Raw genomic sequence first — 14,892 nt, 5'->3', positions numbered from 1 at the left:
ATGGGAGAGGGTGGTGTTATTAACTGCATATATAAAGAAGAGGATGATTTGGTAATGAATGTAACAGCTTGAACAAATGTGCGAAATATCATGTTTGGTAACAGGTTAATAGCTGGGTTTCATCTACAGATGGTGTAAAACGAGCCGCAGCTGATCAGGATGATGTCTCCTGCTGTGGCCTGCATGTGTGCAGTGGGGAGGTTTTGACAGGAGCAGCTCCAAGCGCACTGACTTTGCCTCCGCGTCTCCAGAAAAAGCCCCTCCTCGGACAAACCCTTTCCCCCGAGCGTCATTCAAAGTTCACTCCAGTCCAGTCCAGTCCCCCTGCCTGAGTGTCGATACACTCACGCACATCCACATTCATCCCCGCAGACGCGCTTTTACGCACATCTAATCTTGTTTGCGACAGTTCTTAGCGCTACTTTTTAAGTTTCTACTTTATTTTTTTTTTTACAGCAGCCGCACAGAAACGACCCGCTGGATAGTTTCGCAGACAAAAAGTTGTGAGAAGTGCAGCTACTGTTCCTGTTCGTCCTGCCTTTCGCTGGCATATTTAATGGAACAATTTTAAGCTCATTTTAAAAATTTCGGATCATTTCCCAAACGCGCCATTGGATTTACATCAGCAGTTTGATGGAGAAATGAATGACTCCGTGAAATAGCCTCTATGGACTAAAAGTTTCGAAGGTATGTTCTCATCAGCCACGACTGTGCGCCACAATAATAAGCACTCCTCACTTTGTGTGCGTAATTGCTTGTAATGGCAGCTTCAGGTCTGCCCTCTGCAGATGGTTCACGTTTCAAAGAGTATTTGAGACTCCGGGGAAGCAGGACAGTTTCTGTGCCAAATTAACACGCTTTGCTTATAATTTTCTGCAATCGTCCCCAACGTTTGTCGGGAGAATTACGCGATGTTTCAGTCAATTATCCAACTCGGCACACGCGCCTGTGCGTGAGATGAAAGGCCCTAATTGTCAGTTTTGTTTCAGACAGGTGCAGTTTTTGGCTCCAGTCTGATGGCCTATGTGTTATGTGTCGTGTATTGTGTCAAATTTACATTAATATCCTTTGTATTTATGCCTATTCATTTGTTTGAATGTGAGTAATGAACAGTCAGCCAGAGGGAGGGAGAGAGGGAGAGAGGGAGAGGGAGAGTTATGGGGACATGCCACTGTTCTAAACTCATCAGTCATCAGTCTTGACTTCTGTTTTCCTCTTTGGCAGTGATAGTCATCGAGCAGCCTCTCCTCTTACGGAGTGAAAATGCTGCAGAGCGTGTGTGTGCCGGTGGCTCTAATGAGTTGCCTAGTGCTTCTGTGGCCTATTGACATTCAGGCCTGTCCCCGGAGCTGCAACTGCTACCAGACCAGTGAAGTCCACTGCACCTTTCGATCCCTGCTCACCATACCTCCAGGCCTGCCCCTACACACACAGCGTATAAACTTTGGGTAAGGGTGTGCGTGGAAGCACGTATCTTTGCAGAAATAACAAGAAATGTGACACACTGAGGTGCACGTTCTGTGTTCCTGTAGGTACAATAGCATCACCACGATCCACAACAGGTCACTGGCAGGATTGAAAAAGTTGGAGCTTCTGATGCTCCATAGCAACAACCTCCACTATCTTCCAGACGCTGTTTTTGCAGATCTGAAATCACTGCAGGTAAACAACAGCAGCGGAACCCACTGGTGTTACTGGAATACAACAGCAGTACACGTATTTTCTTTTTGGTTCAGTTATCAGTATCGTTCCATCCTGTAGTTAAGTCTCTAACCAATAAGCACCCACACTACATCATTCTGTTAAAACATATTTCAGAACTCTCTTCCACCAATTTCCATCCAGCTTGCATGATTTATGAGCTGCCACTCATGTCACTGTTCAGTGGCATGAAACACACTGGACATTTAACATGTGGCAGCAACCTAAGGGGCAGAGTTAACAGTGCGGGGGAAGTGATATTACTCAAGTACTAGTTGTTCCCCTCATACCTCGGGCAATGCTGATGTATTTGCCACCGTGTGATAATAGGAACCATATTTGCTTGCGCTCACAACTTCAAGTGCAATATCTGTCAGCAGCTGGAACTCTTCCAGAAAAATAGCCTCCACTGAGGAGTGGATTTATCATGGAACATCTGAGAAACGCAATTCAACTGGATTTCACTGGGTGATGTAAATTTGCAGTCCTAATATGGCCAAAACAAAACAAAGTTGGATGTGAGAATAAAGGACCAAGTCTAATATTTGAAAGATTGAAGACAGGCATTGCATAAACATCCTGGTAATTTCTCCTGTCTTTACCCACTACATCCACTGAATATATACAATATATTGTCTTGTGCATTTGCAGGGTGTCCTTTTAGACCTGTATTTTCTCCTGCTGCAACTATTTAGCACTTTTGCTTAAAGCAGTCCTTTTCAACCAAACCCTCAATCACATTTAAATTCTGCTCATTTTCTGCCATTTGTCATAATTCCACATTTGAAATGTTCTCATCAACTATGTTGTTAATTTGATTCTTTTGTTTCTTACCCACAAAACCCTAAAGATATTAAAGCTGAGCTACAACAAGCTTCTGGAGATCCCATCATCGCTGACCTTCTCTGGCCTGACCTCCCTGCTGCGCCTGTACTTGGATCACAACCTCCTCCAGCACATCCACCCCAGGGCGCTGCTGCAGCTGCCTAGCCTGAGGCTGCTACGTCTGCAGGGGAACCGGCTGCATCAGCTGCACCCTCACGCCCTGTGCACACTCTCCCTCCTGAATACATATTACTTCTCTACTCTTAGGTGAGCTTTGACCACATTTTGCCTTTGACCACATAGTTTTGCCATAGTTTGAGGAGTCTGTAAAAGTTATTACAAAAAGTGTCAGCAAGGTTGATGGATTTTTGCTTTATTTTCTGATTAGAATGTTACTTATCTGTGCAACTGTTGAATGCTAAGCAGGTGTTTGACACTTCAGCCATTGGTATTCAGTGAAAGGCAAGAGTTATAACACTGTCTTCACTGATCCATTTGTATTAATCATACAGTGGAATAACTTTGGTGCAGATGAAGGTGATGATGATAAAGTGATGAATTGATAAAAATGATGGATGGTATTCATTGCTACAAACCTGTCACCTCTCACCTCTCACTCCCTCTTTCATCCATCCTACCATTCTTTTCTCCTCTGATGCAGGTATGGTGCTTCTTTTCCTATCCCTGATATAAATATTTCCCTTCATCTGCATTCTCTTTGTTCAGACATCTGGACCTTTCCAACAACAGTCTAACCACCCTCCCCAGAAACTCCTTGGCAACAGCGCCCCTGCTGGAGACTCTTCAATTGCAGGATAACCCATGGAGTTGTGACTGCAGAATGAACTGGCTCCTCACATGGATTCTAGCTCATCCAGGTGATTACAAACTTCTAAACATACTTTTTTAGTTGTTTGATGTCACACATACACATCTGTTTTAAAAAAAAGTCATTCAGTGATGGATTAGTTGTGGAAACATCGAGTAAATGTGAGTATTCTGTCTAAATGCTATCAATGTCATCTCAAATGAGGTCTAATTACTGAATGATCAAAGGAATGAATGCTACCAATTCAAAACCCTAACCCATCTCTAAGATTTTTCCGCTGGCTTGTCATCAAACACTCTTCACTGTTTCCCACCATTTTCTGTGTGTGTTCCATCTCCCCTGTGGCTGTTGCTGAGATTTGACAGATGGCTGGTCCGTGAAATGTGTCCCATTGATATGCCAGGCTTAACCTGCCCTGACTAATCCATGATGACAGCGCTGATGTGTGCAGACAGTTGAAATAGGCTAATGATCGCCAAGTTATAATGAATTGATGCATATTTTTGATTTATAGTGAGATAAAATGACCATATTTAATTAAGGGGTGTTATAAAGGGTAATGAATGCTGAAGAAGAGCTGACATGACTGATATATGACATTACTATTATGTGGAGATGACTGATATGTTTGTGTAAGTGCTATGCTTCTCTATGCTAGAGAAAGTAATCCTGTCTTTTATTACATAGCTGTTTTTAAAATACATTTCTCTTTCCTTTTAGGCTTAATGAAATGTCCCGGTGGCCCTCAGTGTCCAATCTGTGCTTCACCCAATTCTCTTAAGAGTCAGGCCTTACTTGAGCAGACTGAGCTCACATGTATTTTGCCTGTCATCCACTCATTGGGGAGGGAAATACCTTTGGAAGCCGAAATCAGTGAAATTGATTCAACTGAATCCTTTATACAGCCTTTAGGGTCTGCATCTCTGGAGCTGTCTGACCATCTGGGGAACAACATTGATCTGAGATGCAACATCACGCAGCCCTCTCAGATTCAGGACAATTCTCTTCCAGAATTCTCCATGGCATCACCCGCCCCTCTCCCCCTCGCTGTTTCACTCATGTTGGACTGCCCTGTGCATCGACAGGGCTATGAGAAACTTTGGAGGATCTTAGCTTACTACAGCGAGACGGCAGTTCGTCTGGAGAGGGAGATCATGCTGAGCAAAGCACCGTCATTAGCCTACCGCTACAGGCAGACAGCAGAGACAGATGGATATTATCACAGTGGAGTCAGAGCTTCTGTGAAAGTCAGACCACAGTGGCTGTTACAGCCAGCCATTAGCATTCAGCTGAACAGAGCAAACTCCAATGGAGAGAAAGTCCAACTAATATATTCAACAAGAGTTTTGGCGCGTCTTGACCTGACTTCGTCCTCAACTTCATCACCTTTCTCACAACCATGGGTACTGATTTCAACTAAGAACACTTCCACGGCATTTACAGCAGCAGCAGGCCATAAGGCAGAGCTATTCTGCCCTCTTCTAAGTTCTGGTAACCCCAAAGTACATTGGATTCTCCCAGATGGATCCCGGCATGTTCCCACATACAATAGCTCAAATAGTAGGCTGCAGATATCAGCCTCCAGTTTAGTTTTACACAAAGTGCAGCTCTTGGATGCTGGGATCTACTACTGTGTAGCACGGACAGGCAGGGATGTAGATGTTCTTCCCCTACGCTTGAGAGTAGAGGAGACCTCTGTTCCATCATCAGGAGAACCAATTGGACTATCTGTCACTTCAGGGGTTGGGGAGCCCGTTATTCTCACTTGTAAGGCATCTGGTTCACCAGAACCTCAAACAAGTTGGCTGCTACCAGATGGAAATATAGTACATCAGGGAGTAGCTGCAACTGGTGGGGTCACTCTATACCCAAATGGAAGCCTCTTACTCCCTAAGCCCTCTCGCAGGGATGCTGGATATTACAGGTGCATAGCGGTCAACCAGTATGGGAGTGATGCACTAACCACACAGCTGGAAGTAAATTCAAAACACCCCCCTTTACTTAAAATGCCCTTTCTTAGAAGACCACAGTCAGCTTCTGGACGCTCTACCAAGATTAGAGCTCCATTACTTCATGAAGTGGGGGAAGGATCAGGAGATGAAAATGTAGAGGACCAATCTCTGTCTGGCAAAAAGAGGCAACCTAGACCTCCTAATTCTTTCCCGAACAGACGTTATCCAGGTGGAAACCCCCAAAGACATGGGCCAATGAGAGGCCCCATTAGAAGAGGTCCTCTGTCATCTACTGACCAAAGAAGGAACCACGTACAGAACAGATTCAGAGTTACCAAAAAAAAGCAAAGGATAGACCCACAGAAGTGGGCGGACCTCTTAGCTAAGATAAGACAAAAGACTGAGCACACTAGCAACAACCAAACCAATAGAGCTGAAAATCCCAAAACTCAAGAAGTTACCAGCAATAATGGAAAAGGACATAATGATACAAAGAGCGATGGGGGTGCAGAAACAGTAATGGAATCAGAAATTGAAGGGTCCTCTGCTGATGTCAGTGATTTACAAGAGGAAGGTCTACAACCCATTTATCCTATCTTCACAGAAACAAAAACACACTCAGAGGTAAAAACAGATGCTGGAATAGACTCGGAAATAAAGAATGGTGTAGTAATGTCAACGGCAATGCAGACAGATGTAGAGAACTCAAGTGAAATGAAGATTCAGACAGAAAATGTAGGTCCACAGACAGCGATAGTAAGAAATGCTGACAGTCAAAAGGACGACAAATCTGAGACAATCTCAGGGACAAACAGGACTCTGGATAAACCGATTGAAGGGGGTGAGCGATCATCAGATTCCACAATTGGGCCTCATAAAAAACGGCAGAGGCTCTTACCCAATAGAGTCCCAAATTCTCAACCCCAAATCCCTTGGAACTCTCGCAGGAGGATTGGACAGAGAAGAAGAATCATGCACAGGCCTGGTTTGCGACCTCTAACTCCACCCCAACTTCACCCTCGACTTTCAAACACCAAGTCTCCAACTGAGACAGCTGAACGTCCAACTGAACAACCAAATCTGTTGCTGCCATCAAAAACACCATCTCCAGTTAGCTTGTTTACACAAAACATCTACAGTGGGAATGCTGTCGAGCAGAATTCTTGGACTCCCTCTGTTTCTTACACTGTAAGTCTCTCCACTCCAAAATCAGTCCCCCCTTTGGTGACTTCCTCTCCCTCCTCTCTCACCTCAGTATCTCCCACACATGCAGACAGGGTGACTCTTCGAACTGAAATCCTAGAACCTACAGATTTCCCACAAAAACCCACTCGGTTTGATAACAAGAATGAAATGACAGATGTTTCAGACACAAGTGCCAAGATACATACATATGGTATACAGACAGATACAGAAACACAGACAGTTTCAGGAACACACAGGGAAAAGCTGGAGAGGAATTCACTGAATGTACCATTTGTGTCCCATTCCTCCACTTTCTCCTCTACCTTTCCTACTTCAATCAGTCTCTCTGCAGTTCCTATTCCCTCTACAACTATGGCAGCTACTGAAAAAATCACAACTTCAGCTACTACTCAAAACACTCCGCTTAGCAGTACTTCAATTACTGAGATGCTTTGGACAACCACATCTGCTCCAGTGACATCACATTCTGATTTATCTATCATAACTGTACCTAAACAAGCAATTTATAGCACTACCAGGATGACCATGACTCCTCTCCCCACTGTACCCAGTCTTTCATCAACTACTGTTAGTCCATCAACCCCTGCAATGACAACCACTGCTGCACCCACATACCGCACTTTTACTTCACATACCCCTGCCACAACTTCTAGTGCTGCTACTGATGCTCCTCCATTCCGCACTATTACTTCTACAACTGCCTCTTACCCAACAACTGTCCCGACTTCTATAAAAACTGAATCTGCCTCAGCATCTGTAACCATAACAATGGCAACACCAACCAGTGCACCTTCAACTAGCATCACAACAGTAATCAAAACATCATCTGGGGTGAGGACAAATGTTGACCGGGGACGGAAGCCTGTTTCTGGAGGTTCAACCCAAGGTCGATTGTCAACTAACTGGAAGAACCCAGGAGCTAATTCTATTCCTGATTCACACAGCAGCCGGCCACGATGGCCCCCCTCCCCTCCACTCCCTGCAGCCCCTCGGGTGAGTCATTCTTCAATTCAAATGTGTTATAATATATCACATTTGAATTATTGCTACTTCCAAGGAAGATATTGCTGGAAGATTTTGCAGAGTGGCACAGTTTATATTCTTTTTTTTCAGTTAGTCATTAAATAAATCAAGTGGTCAAAGGGGACATAATGATATGAGCTGACATACAATATAATCAAATGTTCTGCATATTGCCATATCATGATTTGACATAAAGCTTATTTTTTTGTATGGTTGGTGAAAAGGTTTTGATCATCTCTAAATTCTTCACACAGGTCCCGGTTTTGAGGTCAAGACCGAAGATAGCAGAGCCTCACGTCAGGACAGTGTCTTTCCCAGCAGAAAGCACCGCTAGACTGGTCTGTGAATCTGAAGGGGAGCCAAAGCCTTTCATCACATGGACCAAAGTTGCTACAGGTAGACAAACAACAGCTGTCTACACAGTTATTTGTATAAATATAAGGCATAGAATAGCTACCCAAAGGTGCACCAAACAAACTGTCTGTTGTAACAACTTTTCCAGTTCATTCAATTTTTCTGCAGTCAGGAATTCACTACAGATATTGTTAATCATGCAGGGAATCACAACTGTACTGTCTGGAGTAAATGTAACTGTTCTATTATATGGTTGAAGAAGTATTTACATGTAAAGAACAATTAAACCTCTATAGTTAGAGCCTTATGTTAGTGATTTGAATTCCATCTCAGTTTAGTATCTTTAGTTAAAGGGTGTGAATCATATTTTCCACATACGAGCTGTTAACACCCAACATATAGCATCAGCAGGCATAGTCACATTCTCTATATGCAAAAGACCTTCTGGAAAAAGTAATGGAGTTTTTTGTTATTGCATCACTGACTTAACATTTTACCACTTGGTATCTTGATTCTGCTTTGTTTTGTAACTTTCTCTTTAAGTTCCTCCACTCCATCTCATGACTGTTTTTATCTCAAATGGTTTGTCTGTCTGTCGCTAAGGAGCCATGATGTCAATCCACTCCAAAGCTCAGCGTTTTGAGGTGCTGTCTAATGGCACCCTTGTCATCCATGCTGTTCAGCTGCAGGACAGGGGCACATACATCTGCAGTGCCCACAGCTTCCTGGGTCGTGACAGGTGTGGCTAAATGTATGCGCTGTATGCAATATGAATATGCCATTCCAATGGCAAATCAATTTAGTTTCTTTTGTTTATTAAGTTTTAAAATATATTAAGTGTTATGCACAAATACCGATTTCCATTAACATTGTGTCTCCTTTCATTTCCATTACAGATCAATAACCACCCTGGATGTGTGGACCCGTCCTCCTCGAATGCTGGTGCCCAGCTACAGGGAAACTACCATTCATCAGGGTGGAGAACTACACCTTGAATGCCGGGCAGAGGGCGTTCCTACCCCCCTGCATTCTTGGGTTCTACCAGATCGTTCTGTCTTGACGTCCGCTGCTTCTTCAAATAGTCGTATCACTCTGGACACAAATGCAACACTCCATATCTCTGCAATTTTATCGCGTGATCGTGGATTGTATCGCTGCGTAGCTTCAAATTCAGCAGGTGCGGCAAGCGCTACGGTTCACGTTTACGTGTCCTCGCTGCCCCCAGTGATGCTGCTCCCCAGAGAGGAACACCTGCTCTTGTCTCCAGGGATGCCTGTTTATGCTCACTGCTCTGCCCGAGGTGCCCCGCCACCAACTCTGCGCTGGCAAATCCCAAATGGGACTCATGTTCGCCCATCACAGTTTCTTCATGATAACCTTTTTGTCTTGCCCAATGGGACACTTCATATTCGAAAAGTTGGGCCCAAGGACTCTGGAAATTATGAGTGCACAGCAAGTAATGCTGTCGGAGCTGATAAGAGAACTGTGAGGGTAAAAATTGAAGGGTTGGCAGAAAGTGAAATAAGTCAGGGAAGCGCAACTTTCGACAAGTCATCTTCATCATCATCCCTCCATAATGAAAGAAATTTGTCCTCCTCCAGTCGCTCCTCCAATCCAATTAGCTCTAACAGACTTTCTCCTTTATTGCCTATCGTTGGCACCCCTGGATCTCCTCGCACATTTTATTACCCCCGCCAACACAATTCTACTGACTATTTTGCTACAGTCAGTAGAACCGTCACTGCCTCCCCTGTGCATCTCCCCAACATCAGACCCACAAATAACACAAACAATTCACTGAACAGTGTAAACAAAACAAAAAATGCTTCCTCTCTCCCATCTGACAAAAGAAAAGCGACAGTTTTACGTCCTTTGCCTGTCTCCCCCTTCACTAAAGCTCGGATTGTCTCCACCTCACCTTCCCTCACTACTGTTCACTATGGCAGGGATTTACACCTTCGATGTTCTGTAACAGGAACCCCACCACCTATTGTCATTTGGAGGACCCCGAGCAAAAAGCTGGTGGACATGCACTTCAGGTATAATGCAAAAGGAGAGAAAGCTGTTTTAGAAAGTATGCAAACACTTATGAATTTATCTTTTTATTTTGAATTTTAGTTTTGACCGACGCTTGAAGGTGCATTCAAACGGCACCCTGTCAGTCCAGGCAGTAACAGAAAAGGATGCTGGAGACTACTTGTGTATCACACGGAACAAAGTCGCAGATGATTACCGCCTCCTGCGAGTCTCTGTCACAACAAAGCCTGCCAAGATAGAACGCAGGCAACCGCTCAATCACATGGTGTCATTAGGAAAAACACTAAAGGTAGGCTCACACATCTGTGCATTATTGTGTGTGTATTATTGTGTCCATATATATATAATTTTATTTTTTGGGGGTTTGAAGCAAAAATACATGTTTTGGTTGTTTATTGTTAGATGTGTTTTCAAAAGTTTTAGCAGCTCACAGCTATGTTCTTTTCATATCAAAAACTGCTTCTTTTACTCAGAAGGACAGTAATGACCCTTCTCTACACTTGTGAATCGACAACAGCCTTCCAGCAATAGTTCACAGATTAATATTTAAAAGCTCAATAAAAATAATACCAGGCAGGGGTGAGATGCAAAAACACCCCCATTACATCAACATAGTATTGGCGGACTTTGTTGTTGATTTTAAATATAATTTAATTTTATATGAGGATTGAATGGCATTTTCTGTCTACATTTAGTCTAAATAGTGTATAATTTATCTACTGTAACCATCTGCTTAAGTCTAAATTCAGACACTTAAAATACCTACTCTACAGTGTTATATGTCTAATAGTTGCATGTTCTAAAGAAAGTAGCTAAGATTTATTTATTTATTTATTTATTTTAAAGGAACAGAGTAAAAACCACTAAATAAATATTTGCCCCTGTTTGCAGGTTGACTGCCAGGCCTCAGGGCTCCCTGATCCAATTGTCCATTGGAAACTACCAGATGGAACCATGGTGAATAATGTGTTGCAGGCACAGGGGCAAGGAGGGCGAGCACAAAAGTTGACTGTGTTTGACAATGGTACATTATTAGTGCCTGCCATAGGTGCTCGAGAAGAAGGCGAGTATACCTGCTATGCTCAAAATCAAGGAGGTCAAGACACCATGAAGGTAAAAGCAAAATTACTGAGTCTATACATATTTAGCTTAAATTTACTGAGTCTTCATTGACCCCCTTATAAATGTTTTAAGGTCAAAGTAAAGGTAATGATGGCTACTCCTCCAACATTCAGCGATGACAAGAACTTCAACATTGTGAAAGTCCCCCAAGGAAACACAGCTGTAATTCAGTGCCAAGCCAAAGGAGATCCCATCCCAATAATCACATGGTTTTCCCCAGCCCATGTTGCAATCCCACATCGATCTAGACTTTATCGAGAGCGTATTGCTGTGCTTTTAGATGGATCTCTTGAGGTGCACCAGGCTCGGGAGCTTGACACAGGAAACTATACGTGTCGAGCAAGTAACTCAGCTGGAGAAACAAACATGGTTGTGGGCCTGCGGGTAGAGACTTCTAACCATGGACTGAGTGACCAGGTGGGGGGAAGGGGTTGGAGTCCTAATGTGGTGCCCGGTATTAGTTATAATGGTGTATCCAGGGACAGCAATATTAATGGTGGAATATCACAGGATGGAATTAGCAAAGGTGTCACAGGTCAAACTGATAGGAGCAACAATGACAGAAATGGTAACAGTGCCAGGATAAGAAACAATTTACCTAAAACTAGTGTATATACAGCAAATAGAGGGTTTAATCCTACCTTTACGAGGGCTGGTCAAAACAGTTTCAGGCAGCCTGGAAGTGGAATCACAACTCAACTCGACAGCGCTGTAATTAGCTTTGGCTTCGGTAGGAACATAGATGTTAAAAACAATCAGGCGGGGAGGAGTCCAAATGGGCCTGGACTGGTGAGTATTAAGACTCCAAATTCAGAAACCAGCGACACTCTGTCTAATCAAGGTACTGCTAGTGGCACTGGTTACCACAGGAAAACCTCAAGTAATACACTTACAACTCAGAATAAACCCCAGATCAAAAATTCGACAGAGTTAACTGTGAGTGAGGTGACACTGAAGAAGCAAGCCCTCAAGGGACAATCTGTTCTTTTACCATGCCCCTCAGAAGACTCCCCACCACCACGCCTGGCCTGGATTTTACCCAGTAATGGTGTCTTACCTGCTCCCTACTATGGCAGCAGATTTACAGTTTACAGAAATGGCTCACTGGAGTTACGCAATGTCCGGGTGAGTGACTCAGGAACCTTGACCTGTGTGGTTAGAGGTACAAGGCATGAGACTAAGATACTAGTAGAGTTGGAAGTGTCTGAGTTTCAGGAGGAAATCAGGTCTTCACAAAGTGGAGCGGGAGGAGGAACACATGGTCCAGAAGGTTCTAGTCTATCTCAGTCTCCTCAGTCCACCTCAAGGTTAGTATCACCTGAGAAGCTTCATTTAAAAGGTCCAATTACTCAGACACCTTTAAAAACAGAGTCAAATTCTGCACCTTTCCCACTGCCCCCACCACCTCACTCAATTGTTCCACTTACAGAACCAGTAGTAAAATCCAGAACAGTTCCCCTTGTGAGTATTACTAATGGGGAGACCCTTCAGCTGTTTTGCCCTTTGGCTCAAATCCAAGGGCACACCCAAGGATCTCTTTCATGGACCTTGCCCAATGGTAAAATACTGTCCTTGGGTGAGAGTGGAGACTCGGGGCGGTACCACGTCCAAGAGAATGGAACGCTGACAGTGCTACATACTACAGTATTTGACAGAGGCACTTACACATGCAAGTACAGGAGTTCTAACTCTTTGGTTTCATCCATCACAGTTCCCGTTATTATCATTGCATACCCACCACGCATAACAATGGGCCCTTCTCCACTCACCTACACGCGTGCCGGGGTTACTGTAGAGCTGCAATGCCTAACCATAGCAACACCACGGGCAACAATTACTTGGGAAACACCAGATTTGACCCAAATGAGGGTAATGGGTCAGACACACCTACATGGCAACCGCTACCTTAGTCCTCATGGTTCGCTGGTAATACAGAATCCGACACGTAGGGATAGCGGAGTTTACAAGTGCACTGCCAGCAATGTAATAGGAGTGGACACCAAGATGACCTACCTGCATGTTTTATAAAGGCATTGAAGCAAACAGTCATACAGCCATGCAGAGGAAACTGCTGTTGGACAGTGTCTGACAAGCCCATAGGAACTGCAACACGGCCGGTTGGGGATATTGATTCTCAGCAAGACACAACAAATATACGGCTATACTGTACATCCCATGTATGTATTTTTTCAGTTTGTGATATTTAAAATGTTAAAATGTGTTAAATCAGGATTGAGACCTTTTCTTTGCCTAAAATAGTAATTTAAAACAAGAATTTTGTCATTTTTTGGAGGTGTTTGATCTGTTAGTCCTTCCAGTTGGAAAGCAAATTTGAGACCTTTGCACAAACTTACTCTACTTTTTTATTGAGGAAAATTAAAAAGGTAACAATGTTATTTATTTCAACAACTATTACTTAATTTAAACCATTTTTTAATAAACAGGACATTTCAACAGTTTTTGTTATACAAAATTTGCATATTCCAGGAAATTAATTGTTTGTTATCACATAGTGTGCCATATATGTGTCAATTGATAATTTTTTGGGTAATATTGTTTGTATTAATAGGAACATGGTTTAGTAGCCTGTTCTGTCATATTTGCTGCCTTTATATTGTTCTTTAAGTTATTTGACTTGTGAAGACTTTATTTTATCATGTTTTATTATATGATTTTTTTAAATGTTGTGAGTGTGATGTCTCCCTAGTCACATTAAAAGCTTACTATATTTTCACAAGTTTCTATTTTGTATTAAAAATGTAAAACATACAAACAAAAAGAAGCATTCCTTTTAATGATCTCTCCAACAGAAGCAGTAATATTGCTGGAGACTGAGTGAGTTCTAGAGGGGGAAAAGATATCATTAGAATCTTAGCAGTGCTAAAGTGTGTGCTAAAATAAAGATTTATTTAAGCATTTCTAAAGAGCAGAAAATCTTTATCCACCAGCACAGCTGTCAAACCACAAATGTGGGTCTTAGGTACAGAGGAGACACATGTTAATGACATCACATTGCTCTCTGGAAAATGCTATAAAAACTCCCACCAGGCTGTAGAACAAATTCATGCACCACCCTACACTTAAAGACACCAAATGCTGTTTGAATATGACCACTGATTACTTATATGCTACATATGCTACACTGCATATCATCCAATATGTTGCTCATTTAATCTTGTTATTGCTTCCATTAATTGAGACTTTGTTCGGCAACCACAATGCTCAGTTAAACAAACACACACACACACACACACATATATATATATATATATATATATATATATATATATATATATAAATTCAATTTAGGACACAGAATACATAAGAAGGATGGGATAATGGGAAACAAAATATAAAAGAAATATAATAAGAATTGTACTATGGTGACCGTGGAGCGGACCAATCCCTATTTAACTGGCTTGATATTGACCAACTGTAGTCATAACTACCGATGCAGGCATTGTAGTACTGGGTTTTGATTGAATCATTTGAGCTCAGGAGGCTCAAATGCAGCAATATTAAGAATATATGACATTATAATTACAACAAAAATACATTTGTGGCCCAACACTATCAACCCACCTACACGTTTGTTTCCAGTGTATTACACTAACATCTGTCTGGATGAGAGATGGTATGAAAAGGCATCCTTGAAAGTCTGGAAATGTTGTAACTTAAAAGTAAATACGTACTGGAGTTCATAATTTTGTATAAATATTGATGCCTGATCTGTGTTTATCTGTAAATGTTTTTGTATTCCAGAGTCTGCTTCAACCCAGCGTGAACATATTTAGTGCATGACAGAGTCCAGGGATACCCCAAGTCCTTGAAGCTAAGATCAGA

The 14,892-nt window shown here is 42.6% G+C and overlaps 1 protein-coding gene across 1 annotated transcript; it reads left to right on the top strand.

Annotated features, from left to right (window-relative positions):
* The first annotated feature begins 294 nt into the window (after positions 1-294).
* Positions 295-13,786, top strand: LOC130530027 (matrix-remodeling-associated protein 5-like). Its single transcript, XM_057040864.1, has 12 exons — positions 295-687; positions 1,225-1,448; positions 1,533-1,662; positions 2,552-2,793; positions 3,253-3,404; positions 4,076-7,506; positions 7,791-7,932; positions 8,494-8,629; positions 8,787-9,929; positions 10,009-10,216; positions 10,819-11,040; positions 11,122-13,786. The coding sequence occupies exons 2-12, from the start codon at positions 1,264-1,266 to the stop codon at positions 13,075-13,077; spliced, it is 7,947 nt and encodes a 2,648-aa protein (XP_056896844.1). The 5' UTR covers positions 295-687; positions 1,225-1,263; the 3' UTR covers positions 13,078-13,786.
* Positions 13,787-14,892: the final 1,106 nt, after the last annotated feature.

The sequence above is a fragment of the Takifugu flavidus genome, chromosome 1 (assembly GCF_003711565.1).
Source record: "Takifugu flavidus isolate HTHZ2018 chromosome 1, ASM371156v2, whole genome shotgun sequence".
Taxonomy (NCBI): domain Eukaryota; kingdom Metazoa; phylum Chordata; class Actinopteri; order Tetraodontiformes; family Tetraodontidae; genus Takifugu; species Takifugu flavidus.
This window is presented reverse-complemented; position numbering and strand designations above follow the sequence as displayed.

Bases quoted from the DNA above. Each gene is read 5' to 3' on its own strand.
- LOC130530027 (XM_057040864.1), top strand. From the start codon at position 1,264: ATGCTGCAGAGCGTGTGTGTGCCGGTGGCTCTAATGAGTTGCCTAGTG. The intron at 3,405-4,075 runs GTGATTACAAAC...CTTTCCTTTTAG, and splicing joins ATGGATTCTAGCTCATCCAG to GCTTAATGAAATGTCCCGGT. The intron at 9,930-10,008 runs GTATAATGCAAA...TTTGAATTTTAG, and splicing joins CTGGTGGACATGCACTTCAG to TTTTGACCGACGCTTGAAGG.